General features: G+C 29.8%; 2 protein-coding genes across 3 annotated transcripts in view; one reads left to right on the top strand and one right to left on the bottom strand.

Annotated features, from left to right (window-relative positions):
* Positions 1–1847: 1847 nt before the first annotated feature.
* Positions 1848–3610, top strand: Sdhaf3 (Succinate dehydrogenase assembly factor 3). The gene is made up of 2 exons (XM_014416729.3): positions 1848–2026; positions 2734–3610. The coding sequence occupies exons 1-2, from the start codon at positions 1850–1852 to the stop codon at positions 2890–2892; spliced, it is 336 nt and encodes a 111-aa protein (XP_014272215.1). The 5' UTR covers positions 1848–1849; the 3' UTR covers positions 2893–3610.
* A 1569-nt stretch (positions 3611–5179) lies between these two features.
* The window catches only part of TBC1D5 (TBC1 domain family member 5), a gene marked incomplete in the record, with an annotated part of 16891 nt that continues 8732 nt past the window's right edge, over positions 5180–13338 (bottom strand). Inside the window, 6 exon segments of one of the 2 annotated variants that reach the window (XM_067045470.1) lie at positions 5180–7136; positions 8653–8796; positions 8875–8980; positions 10232–10338; positions 10940–11046; positions 11391–11533. In XM_067045470.1, coding sequence (XP_066901571.1) covers positions 6981–7136; positions 8653–8796; positions 8875–8980; positions 10232–10338; positions 10940–11046; positions 11391–11533 — 763 coding nt within the window. 2 annotated transcript variants of the gene reach the window in all.

Raw genomic sequence — 13338 nt, 5'->3', positions numbered from 1 at the left:
CTCGGTAAGGGTCTTCACCGCATCAAGACAACTTCTCTATTTCTTTCTCTTTTGCAAAAGAGTCCGCCAAGCTCTTAGTCACCATTTTTTATAAGGCCAAACATTGTTCTTAAATTTTTTTTTCTAATATCATTAGAGCTTCAGCATCTACAGGCAATAAGGGGCATGTCTCTGAGACATAACTTAGTAATGGCCTAATTAATGTTTTATACAGAGTGATTTGTGTGTTTCTCGACAGCAGATGGCTATTCACTGTTTTTGCCACACCAAAATAACACCTATTAGCTGTAGTATACGCCTCTGCACTTCTGTGCTGGATTTATTATCCGAACAAACTAGATACACGAAAGTACACTTTCAAATGTGTAACCTCCAAACCTAACAGTGGGTAGTGATGGTCGTTAGGAAGGTTGGCAAGCATATAGTTAGTCTGCCTGATTAATTCGCAGATTAATTTTCTCCCCTTACTAGAAATGTCCTATCCAAGTCCAGTAATCTGGCTACGATAGCTATGTGATATAGGTAGGTTAGAATTTGAACTGAAAATCGTACCATTACTTTGCACACCAGAGTCCTTTCACACCTTATCTAGTGCTAGTTTGAACAGCAGGCATGGCAGGCCATTTCCTTATCTCCTTGTGGTTGTGAATATATTCGACAGGTCTCCCTGTTTTCTGACACATCGATCCTATCATATGTAGCTCTGTAAGATGGATCAATTCAAGAGGGATATTCATTTCTTCCAATGCCTGATACAGTATCTCTCTAATGATACTGTCATAAGCAGTACCATTTTATATATGACATTAGATTGAACCTCATATGTACAGTTCAGGAGAGATTTACCACGATAATTTGTGCAATTCGTTTGATCTCCATATTTATGGAGGGAAATGATAATGTATATGTACTGTTCCTCTGGCATTGCCTTGTTATCCAAATACTATGGAGGAGGTCACGGATTACTTTGAGTAGCTCATTGCCCATTGGCATAAATATCGATCCTCTGTGCCTAAATTGTTGGGTTACAGAGACCGCCGAGCACGACGTACTTGCCTGTACTAATTATGAGGTATGAAGAGCCAAGGTGGTGAGAGGGCTCTCTTCTGATGGAGAGCGATCTACCTCTGTTGATGACGAAAGAAAACCACCGGTACTACCAGGCCTCTGTATACGGGAGAAAGGATGCAGTTGACGCTGCTCAATCCTCCCTGACTAGAAGCTGCACTAGCGAGGTGTTCAGGCAGAAGAATATAATTTCTATAAGAGCAAGCTGTGAACACAGTTGAAGCAAATTATTAAATTATTTCTATTGCAGAAATAGAAACAATTTAATAATTGTAACCCACTACTGTGAACATCAGTATTGCCTAATAGGCAGAGTTGAGAGATCAATAAATAGATAAAACACATTACTTCTAATTGCTTTTTTAACTAATAAAACCGTGCCCGTGTAGGCCTATTTCCGTGTAGTAATTAGGCGACATATTTCCGTGACAACGTATACTCTATAATCCTCTTACCCCCACCACCTCACTCTTACCCATCCCCACCACTACCTTCTCCGTTACGGGACACTTTTGCCTGCATGACTCTCAGCATCTATAATCCTCTTACCCCCACTACTACACTACTAATTACCTCCCCCACAATCTACTTCCGTTACGGGACACTTTTTCTAACATGGCATCCCGCAAAATGATTTATAAGACGTTGTCACGTCAAAAACCAACTAGATTTAATGGATGGGAAACAATTTGATATTGCTAAGTATACCTCGTATCTTGAACACCTTTTTAGTGAACGAACAGCTTACTTGAGTGTCGAAAAGTTTTAGAGAGGTAATGAAATGTATTCAAATAGCCATAAGACTACTGTTCGTCTATTGTATAAAACTATTTTAAGATTACATCGTGGTTTACCGGAAGAACTGAGACTATTAGGAACAATTTATGTTAGAGATGAATTTCGGCGTCACAAAAACTGTGATGAACCCACCGCTGCTGTTTTTATTACCCAATGGGCTGTAAGGGTTCTAATTTTCTTTTCTTTTTTTTTTTGCTTTTCCATAAATTAAATAGGATAGCTATAGCTATACAGAGCTGGTTTTTTTTAAAAATCAGATTTATCAAATATTACGATGTTAAATAAAAGTTATTATGTGTAGTATTGTCTGTAATCCAAATTACACCTCCATTTAAATTTTCATCAAAATGATTATTGATTGTAGAAATTATTATTTATTATTCTATTTGAATACTGCCTACTGATGGATGCTCTAATCTGTATAAAATGAGAATTTCAGCTATCAGTACAGTCAATTATATTGGTACAAGTACCCCCTTCTAATTTTACCTAATGGATATTTTTGTTATTAAATCTAGTCTTCTTGAATTCATTACTTATAAATCAGCATATTGCTACTTCGCTTTGCTAGTGGTACATCTGATGGAAATTGTTTTTTTTCTTATGTAGTGTTTGAAATATTCCATAGATTATGTTACTCATAAGGGTTACTATGTGAGTTTTCAGCCTAGCCTCAGTACACGTATAGTACTATGTTTGGAATACGTACAATTCAAATTAAAGTAAATAATTTTTTTTACAGATTTGTCACTATTGGATCAAACGATATAATTGTACTATTTAGTGTAGTCACAAAAAACAATTTTTAAAAAAAATTACTATTTTTAATGTAGGAATGTTTAATTTGTAGCTTTAATTCTGTTATAGGAATATGCATCTCTCTTGACAAAACAAATCAGTGTAAAAGGTCTAGTACATTCGTCAAAACTAGGGAGACCAATCGATGAATCCATATTGGATATGATGCGAGAAGAACAAATAGCTCAACTTTATGAGCTAATGAAAGCTGCTACATCAAAAGAATAATTGCTTTTTATTTAAAGAGCTAGTTATTTTATTTTTTTTAGATGACATTTTAAAATAATATTTCACCTATTGTACATAAAATATAAAATTATTTATTTTTTGTAATATAACTATATTTATTGGTCCTTTTATCTCAATTCAAGGTTTACAAAAATGCCAGAGATTAAAAATAGTATTATCAATCTATTAGATTGTTGTTTGCTGTCAATAATCATTAGACTTTGTAGCTTACTATTTAAATACTTATCTTTTTCTGTGAGAAAATTTCCACGCTTGCTATGACCTACATATATTCTTAAGATTTATATAAGTAAAAAATAATTATTTTCTCAAGGGGGCAGTTCATAGAATTCATTGTCACATAATGTAATTGTTTGTATGATATTTCAGTTTCATTTATTACTCTTTCCTGAATAAATAGTAGATAACTGTTGATGTAAAAGTAAAAGCAACTTTGTCGATTTCTCAAGATGACTGTCACTAGAATAATTAAAAAAAAAAGAGTTTATAGTAATGAGATAGTATTCAATCTCTAAGATACCAGCATAAGAAATATGAGAATTGGCAGCAAGAAAATATCACATTTACATTAAATGTAATCTCCCTCAATACTTCCTCCTTCTATTTTATACATTAGAAACTTAATTAACTGTAATATATTGAAGGAATAAACATAGCTCCAAAACTTGGTGTTTACTGCTTTCATTTGGCTTTTACAATACTCCCTTTCAAAATTAATTATGATAGTTCTTATATTAAAACAAAAAAATTCTTTACTTACCAGCTTTCTCAGATTTGTTCTATGAAACAAGACAAAAATGTTTTTTTTCTAATGCTCTGAAACTGCCAAAAATTTGATAAGTGGAAAGTTTCCAAGTTATCAATATCTAGTTTGATGTTGAAAACGTTCCTACAGATAAAAAATTGACGATATGGAAAAAATGTGATAAAGTTTGCTTGGAGTAAAATTATTGCAGTAGTTATAACAGCATCAGTTGAAAAAAAAACAAGATGGCCTCTACAATTCAATGGGAAAAAATAGTCTCATTAGTATATTCAAATAAGCTGGTAGGATTAACACCAATGTGGAGCTACAGCAAAAAATGGTTAAAAAAGTATTGTAACACTTGATTAAGTTAAAATAAAATGTAACCAATAAAAGACCATAATATAACAGTTAATCTATAGTCTTAAGTTTAATGGATTATTTAAAAAATATACACTACCATAATCAGACCAATTTGGCTGTACAGAATTGACCTTAGGGGCTCAACCAAATCATCACTTCCCGTATCCAATCCAAAATCCTTGATGCCCCTGACTTACATCACAAATAAACTTATCCATAAAGACCTCAGCATCACATTTGTTTTCAACAGCCAGATTTGGCCTAAAATAGATATACCTCCTTTCGTTCTGGAATCCTTACCCTTCTATAATCATTAGTTCTTAATCTTTCATCCTTAATAAAACCTGATAATCCTCTTAGGATCAGAAAAGAAGATGGCCATAGGATCTTTTAATGTAAAGCAATGATTGAACACCACTGTGTGGTTCCTTCCCAAAATTATCACGTGTTCTGAAACATTTATCACATTAACTTAATGTTTTTTTTTTTCCAGTTGTAAATTGCAATAAATAAAAAAAAGTTTAATAGAAACATTTTCTAGGGTGTTCTATGAATAATAAACATTCAGCCATATCACTTTTTTTTATCTTTTATGCAATTACTGCAAAAACTTTCATTAATTAAAACGCCTTTAACTTACTGTTGAAACAACATTGAAAGTTTGTACTTTTTTTAAAATTTATTTTTAAATGTTTGTAATTTCTTCAAAGGATTTTCTCCCTTAGTTCCCACCTTTACATAGATTATAAAAGTATAATATACATTTATTTATTAAAATAAACATGGATCACTGCTCATAGCACATATGTCATGTACTGGATTTTTTATCTTATATTTTATTTGTATTTATTTCTCTTTTCAGAAGTATTATGCTAACTGTTAGTTTCTATTTTATTGTTTTTTGTTTTTTTTTTATTACCATTTCCAACCCACAAATATATTAATCACCAGCACATTTTTTACCTGTCAGACAGTACTTTACTAAGGCTCCCAAAACAGGTAACACCTTCATTTTTTTTTAGTTACACTGAATAACACAAATGGTTCAAACAATTTTAACTAACTCCCTCACTTGTTGGTCGAAACTTAATGTAACAGGTTAACAGAACTTAAATTATAACGAACTATCTGTTGCATAGGATAATATAAAACACTGACTACACCATCTTAAATTATATTTAAAAAATTTACATAAATCATTGTACATATATATCACAATTTATCAAATGAGAGAAGATATCTTAATAAACTGTACAAAGTTCACTATTTTCATGACGAAACACACGACTAGAAAGGTGCCATACATTTTTATGTTTAGAATAACAAATATGCTCTTTAAAAACTGAAATTCATCACAGCAGCCTCGAGGCAAATTTATGTCAATGTCCTCCCATAAAGTACACAATACTAAATTATTATTTGGAATAGACTTAACTTTAATTTTAAAAAAAATACCTCCTAAAAGTCTAGATATATAAGATATTTCACAAGATACTTAATATTACCTAGTTGATAAAAAATTTATATTTTAATAAAAAGGCACTTCCATATACACTTAAAAATAAGCAAATTTTATCATTGTAATATCACAAAAATAAAAATAAAAAAAAAACAGGCCTGTAAAAAGTAATTTTAATGTAAGTATATTCTAATAAATAAATACTACGTACCTATTAAGTAAAACATGAAAAAATAAAGCTGATTGACAAATCAAGTTTCCCATAAAATAAAATTTCAATTTAAGACAATGGTGATTTTCAGTACAATACCATACATAGGTATAGAAGTAAGAAGACTTGGAAAGATATCTTTTAATTCAGAACCAAAACTATTGATACCAGCTTCTGCGGAAGCTGCCGTTAAGGTTGAGAATAGTCAATTAAATACCTAGCTATATATTGAACAAACAAAATTGTCTATGATACAAACTAAATAAATGTAATTATTAAATTAATAAGGAACACTTTAAAAAGGAAGATAAGATCAAACATAAAATTGGAGCATAAATACATAACAGACTTGGTCATAATTTAAATTTAAAATTAATTTAACAAAAAATAAAACAAGATTAAGAATATTATTATTTACTAATTACTTATATGGTCGTAACTAAAATGATTGTCCTGAGCAGAAGATATAAATACTTACAAAGTTTTAATACGCAACAAAATTAATTAAAACCAATATATTATTTTTAAAATGTAATTATATTAAATAATAATTTATGAAATTACTAATTGAATATATATATATATAATAAAACGTTGGGAACTAATAAATAACTATTGAAGTTAATTTATTTGGTATTTGTTATTTTTTAAAATAAAATGTGCCCAAGTCTGCTTCATAATACTAAACTGAAATTTCTTTTAATCATTGCAGTAATGGAGTGAGTTTCAAAATATCTAATTACTACGTTTCCTCAAGCAACAATATGGTGGTGAAAAGAATATTTCATATTAAAAGAAAAATTTAAATTTGTATGAATATACATCTAACTCTAAAATTGCAAATATTATGTTGTTTTTATCTCCTAAATAGAAAGAAAAAAATAATGCTGGAAGAAAAACTGTAACTGATCTTAAATAAGATCAAGAGTAATAAAAAAAAAAAAAAAAAGGAAGTAAAGATAATTTAAAAACATATTTTTCCTTTATTTGATGAAGAAAAATGAAAATTTTATTTTGTATTAAAATAAAAATGATTACCAACCCAGGTAATCAATTAAAAATAAAATTAATGGAGGACTGAATAGACTAAGAAATCCAAGCCTCTAGATGCTCGATGTCTATATATATACATACTTATTAGAACGTATTTTATAATACAACATAGATGTAATACCCTCCCTACCTACTGAGATGCACTCATAAGTACAAAGACATAATAAAAATAAATATTTTCTGGTATAATACACCTCAATAATAACTATAGCATTGTTTGTAATAAATATTATATGTCATGTCGGGGAGGTCTCCTTAATGGGTGTGGTGATATGTTTGAAAACTGTCATATCGACTGATGGTTTCCTCTCAGGCTTCTTTTGCACGACCTCATTTGCCTCAGTACCTTTCTCTACTCGTACCACTTTCTGAACCTTCAGTAGTGAACATAACTGTGGGAATAATATTAATTTTAAAAGAATTATTGTACTCTCTTTCGTTTGAGAATTGACGACAAGAACAAAATCGAAAAAAAAAATTATCTTTATTACAGAAACACTGTCATCCTTAGTTAAATGTCTTACAGGAAAATCTGATGGCAAAAAACTGCTGTACTAATTTGAAATAACATGCGTTAGATGCTTCACACAGAATGTAATCATTACTTAAATGTTTGACATTTAAGACACAAGAAGTTCAGGGTTACAAACAAATATACAAAACTTTATATTTTCAAACTGATCTAAATTAAGTTAGAACAATTTAATTAAGGCAGCCAGAATAGTTCTTAGTATCACTAAAAATAAGAAATCTTTGGGATACCATCAAAATGTAATACAATCTAATTTTATTATTTAATTAAAATAATATCTATAGCTTATATAAAATTCTTCTAATGGAGATGTTTTTAATTTCCTGTACATAAAAACTCGGAGTCTAAATGGAAATAAATTTTGTATTGCATTGCTAGTTTTAACACTTAGGTGTGTTAAAAACACAATTTTTTTTTAATATTTTCTTTTCTTGTAATTTAAATTAGATCATATAATGTGTAAAATGTAAACTTTAGCCAAATAAAATTTTAAAATACCTGTCACCCTTGTATGCCACTGAATCTATGTTTGCAATCAACTGATACATGAATGTTTTGTGGGTTAGAACTTAAGTACTAATAAAGGACTCTAGAAAGTTATCATTTTCTATAAAACAATTAGACAACATAAAATAATCCAAAACAATGTAAAAAAAATTTTGCATATAAAAAATGTTATTGGAAGTGTGAAAAATAAAAGAATACATAACTAAATAAATTTATATATTTTAAAAACTAAATGGGAATAAATTAGATTATAAAAAAAATTTAAAGGAGTGCAAAAATTCTTAAAGGTGGCAGAATTGAGAATAATCATAGCTGGTGGAGGCTAAGACAGAACTAAACACGTGGTTCTGGGCAATCCAACGTGAAAGGGGAGTGGTACTAGAGCTCTACCCATCACCCCGAACGCACATAGAAAAGTGACCACCCTTCACTACAGCTTATTGTCATAAGTGCTCAGGAGCCAATAATGCGTCGTCAACATGTTAAAATTTTGTTTTTAATTTTAGGTAATGTCTTGAAAAACATAATTCAGCAGGGTGATACTTCTACTTTTAAGAATTGGAGGTTTTGCATAATGCATAAATTTCGAAAATAAAGTTATGATTTGATCACAAATTTTAAACTAAAGTACTAATTAATAAATTATTACTTTATTTACTCTTAAAATTATTTTCATCTCAGAAAATAATACTTGAAGGGATGCAACCAGAAATTAGTACTTCAGTCTTTATCTATACAAAAGATTTTTGAAACACCAGCAATTTATAATAAAAGTAACAAAAGAATACGAAATATTAATTATAAGGTATTAAATTAATAAGTATGATGATAAACTAATTTTAATACAATACATCACATATAATTTCTACCTCATGTATCCCAGTGAGTGCCTGCTGTGCTTCAATGTGGTTTGGAGGTACAGCGTCTTCGAGAACACTGTGGTATTGGCTTAGCTTGAGGCGGCAAAGCGACATCACAGTATATGCATTCAATAGATCATTCATAAGGCCGTCCTAAAGTAATAAAATCCTTACAATTAACTAATGTAATAACAAATATTGTAAAATTAAGCATTATTAAAAATATCTTACATTAGTTTTGAATCCATCAACTATTTCACTGCTACTAAATTGGTTTGATTGAACACGTTCTGGTACTGTGAATCCAATGGTTTCCTCACTTACAGCTTTCTGATTCCTATTTAAATCAATTTTTCGCTTTTATTTTTAGGTAGAAAGTATGATACTAATTTAATAACTAATAATGGAAACATAAATCTTAAATTTTATTACAATGTCGATATTTATGGTTGATGTAATGAATAATGAAGGCTAAAACAGAAGATCAGAACTCTAGTACCTATAAATGAGTTACCTGCCCCAGCTGAATATATTTCTTAGTTACTAAAATGTTCAATGCCTTATCAAATTGATTGGCTTTCATTAAATTTTATTAAATTTACAGAATTTGATATCAGTATAGTATGCTATCTTGCTTATAGATATAGCTAATTTATTAAAACAGAAAAAAAGTAAAATTCAACATTAATAGGATCTTAATACATATGAGATAGTTGATCTTGATTATGTATCAAGGAAATTTTAAGCATAATACAAAACCAGAGCAATATAATTTGCAATATTTACAAACCTTTCGACCCACTCTAAAGGCTTTCATCAGGGAAAAAACGAGTATGGGAGAATTGGAGAGACCCTAGTACACTTCAACAATGGAAAAAGAGAAGAGTAACACAAAAAAGACAGACCACAGTCTGAGGGTGCTGAAGAAATTTAAAAAATGTCGAGTGTTTCATCAATAAATCTGTCAATTTTCCTATACTGATCACAGATCTTTTTCCATTCTTCCCCACTGATTTTCTCATATTTCTTTCCAATCAATGATCCTACAGAATTTAAATAAAAATACATTATCTTTGGTCACATATTTTTTAATTGAGATAAAAAAATAATTTTAAAAAAGGTGTTAAGGAAGTAATCCTAAAAATGTGAAACCCTTTTCCTTCAAGATGAGCATCCATGAATGTGTTTAGGACCACATTTAGTTCTAATCGTATCTATCTTATTTGCAAATGTATTATAATAAACAAGATTTGTCAGAAGGTAAATTAAATCACACAACAGTTCAGTACGGTTCAGAAATTAACATATTGGTAAAGCTTAACTTATAATTTTTATTTAGTTTAGATTGGAAATCATAAGAGTAAAATGCTGGAAATCTTAAAGGTTAAAAAATAAAACATTCTATCTCCTGGCATCTATTTACTGTGCAATATACAGCCAGAGTTATCAAGCATCAACATAAGTCATTCCTCATATGCCACTTTCATGGGAAACAACAATTTCTAAAATACTGATTAGTGCATAGTTATATAAGATTCAACTGCAGTCTACTCGCGTTATCTCTTATAGCTAGTGTTACACAACATACCTTCTTAATGTTACCTGTTTCCTCCGATGGTAATGGGCCCTCTCATTCTTCTCATCTGTACTCACCAACACCTTCGGGGGAACCATCTTAGGTGGTGGGCTGAATTTCTGAAAATAATCATATTTGAAAATAAATTTTAAGTTAAAATTTTTGATAAATACAAAGCTGCTACATATCAATTAGATCTTGAAAATATTTGATTCTTTCATAAATAATATAATACTTTATAGTATAAGGATAAACACAATCACTGGTTCCCGTATGTATGGTTTACAATGATTATGATAGTATAAGAAAGTATAAGGGTTGAGGAAGGTGAGGAACTGCATAAGAATGGTGGAGATAGAGTCAGTTGAACTAAGGCAGATAAGGACTGTGTTTCCTCATTCATTATTGTTAGCTATTTCCTGTTAAATTAATATTGAACTTTTGTTTAAGTGTTAATTTTGATTATTACTCGGAAATTGAACATCACCGAATAAGGTTTGCTATAAATCAATTGACTTGTCTCATTAAGCTCAGTATATTTCCATAAGGGGAATGGGGGAAATAATATTTTATATTATATATTGTTGTACATTAACAATAATATTGTTAATTAATAATATTGTTAGAATTACTTGTAATTTATACTTTAAAACCATGATGAACTATACTGGTTATAGCTAATTATAAAAAATTATATTAATCAAATTAAAACTGACTCACCGAAGGAGCTTTAAGATATAGGGCATAGTCTATGATGATAGAAATATCCATTGAACCTGGATAACGCATCAACTGTGTAAGACAGTTTGTATAGTCAGATTTCAATACTGCAATAAACAATAAATATAATGGATTAATGAGAATATATTAAGAGATAGGCACATAATTAAATCAAATTCAGCATTATAAAACCAAAACTAGATGCCAGATGCAAATATTTTCTTTTACAAGCTACGGCCTCTTCTAGTTTTACAAATATTGCTAAATGTGTAGCTTTGTTCAAAAAGGGGGTAGTTTAGTGAAGCATGATCCAAGTGTAGAATAAACAACAGTAGCACCCAACTGATTTAATTTAATTTTTTTTGTTTTACATCATTTTAGTGACTTGAGCTGGGGAACAAGATATTCTTTTATTTTGTCTGTTACAAGTAGAATTTACTGTCATACTCACAAGAGGAACGTATAGCAACCAGCATCGAGACTACAATGTAGTTAACAAGGTCAAAACTGGAACTATCAGCAAATATTGCATCCCACAGCACAAGAAGGTCCTGGAGAGGAAATTCTCTTCCAAACAGAAGCCGTAACCATCGTCTAGAAAGATATTGAATAAAATAATTTGCATAGTATTACAAAGAAATCAACAATGTAGATATATTAATGATGAAACCATAAAATATATGTTCATCCTTATATAAATACATTATTATATTTATGTATGTTATTTGTCATCCTGAGAAGGTTAAGGAGTTAAGCTATTGAAATCCTGGATCAGTATCATTCTTGAGCAAAAAGAAAGTTATGATTAAAATTAAATATTGTTTTTAAACAACAATCCTTTGTGTAATAACCTGTAGGTTTTTTTAATTAACTAAATTTGAAAACGGTGAATACAATAATGAAAGAGACAAATAAAATACGTTCTTTTGTTTTGTTTTTTTGTAGGAAGAAACATTAGATATAGGCTATAATTAACACGAAAGTCTTCACAATGGTTTTTAATAAAATTTCATTTTGTTGATTCCACATCTAAAATTTGTGGAAATGTGTTCCATCCAGTTTTTCTTTCCAATGAGTGCTAGGAGCCACCCAAAAAAGTTATAAAGCATTTTTTAAATGCTTTATTAATTATTAATATTGTTGTCATTAAAAAACCATAAATACAATTTTTCATAATTGTTAATAATCACACAAAAATGTGTATATCTATCTATTGGATTATAAAATAAGTTCATAGCATTTTTAAATATTTGAATTTAATCCTCTCTGTATTTATAAAATCATGTTTACTTGGTCAATAATGTTTACATATTCTAAAAAAGTTTTAGTTAAGGTGCTTTTATGCATCAGTTTCAACTGAAATTTCTTATCTTTAAATGGTATTTTGCTTGCTCAAAATGGAAGAGAAAAAATTCATTTTCATCATTTAATGATTTTTTATTTCCAAAAAGGAAAATCCGCTGCACATGCGTTTAACAAAATTTGCTGAGGCAATGATGCCTTAGGAGAAAGTACCGTCCATAAGTGATTTGCTTGGTTCAGAACCGGAAATTTCGACTTGCAAGATGTAAAGCGCTCGGATCATACTTCAACTGTTGATGATGACAAAATTCAAGCATTAGTCACAGACAACCCTCACTCTATGACACCGGATATCGTAGAACTGTGCCCAGTTGGAACAATTAAAGGCAATGTTGAGCAAAAGTGTCCAGCATTGGCTAATCGCAAAAGCATAGTTTTCCATCACGATAACGCCCGTCCTCACATGTCTTTGCAGACCCAACAGAAATTATTGGAGTTCAGCTGAGATATGATCCCCTAACCATCATATTCACCAGACCTTGCCCCAATAGGTTTTCACTTATTTCGGGCCCTTCAAAACTCTCTTAACGGGAAACACTTTCGCTCGAGGACTGCAAAAAGGAGTTCATTGCGCAAAAGTCCATACAAAATGCTATGAACTTATTTTACAACTCAATATCTAATGTATAATAATAAACTTAAGACTGAATAAAACAGTAATAACAATTTGTGCAACCACAACATTAAAATAATTTTGTGTTTATAAATATTCAATTTTAACAAATCATAATTAATACCAAACTGTCAATTGTATTCATTTAATATATATATATATATTGAAATATGCTCTTTTTTAGTAAATAGTATATTTTGATATATAAAGGGTTTTTGATATGTTTTATCTTATGTATCATTTTAATATTGTTCATTTGTTTTGTTTATCCAAAAAGCAAGCTAACTAATTTTCATTGTCCATAACAAATTTGTAATTCAAAACAAATCCAAGATGGCGGTACATATTCTTCAGTCAACAATTCCGTTGAATCAAGGCCACGTTGAGCAGATTCAAATATCATAAAAACTATTTTAACTCGTCC

Source organism: Halyomorpha halys, unplaced genomic scaffold, assembly GCF_000696795.3.
Source record: "Halyomorpha halys isolate HHAL.00 unplaced genomic scaffold, Hhal_1.1 Scaffold134.1, whole genome shotgun sequence".
NCBI lineage: Eukaryota > Metazoa > Arthropoda > Insecta > Hemiptera > Pentatomidae > Halyomorpha > Halyomorpha halys.
This window is presented reverse-complemented; position numbering and strand designations above follow the sequence as displayed.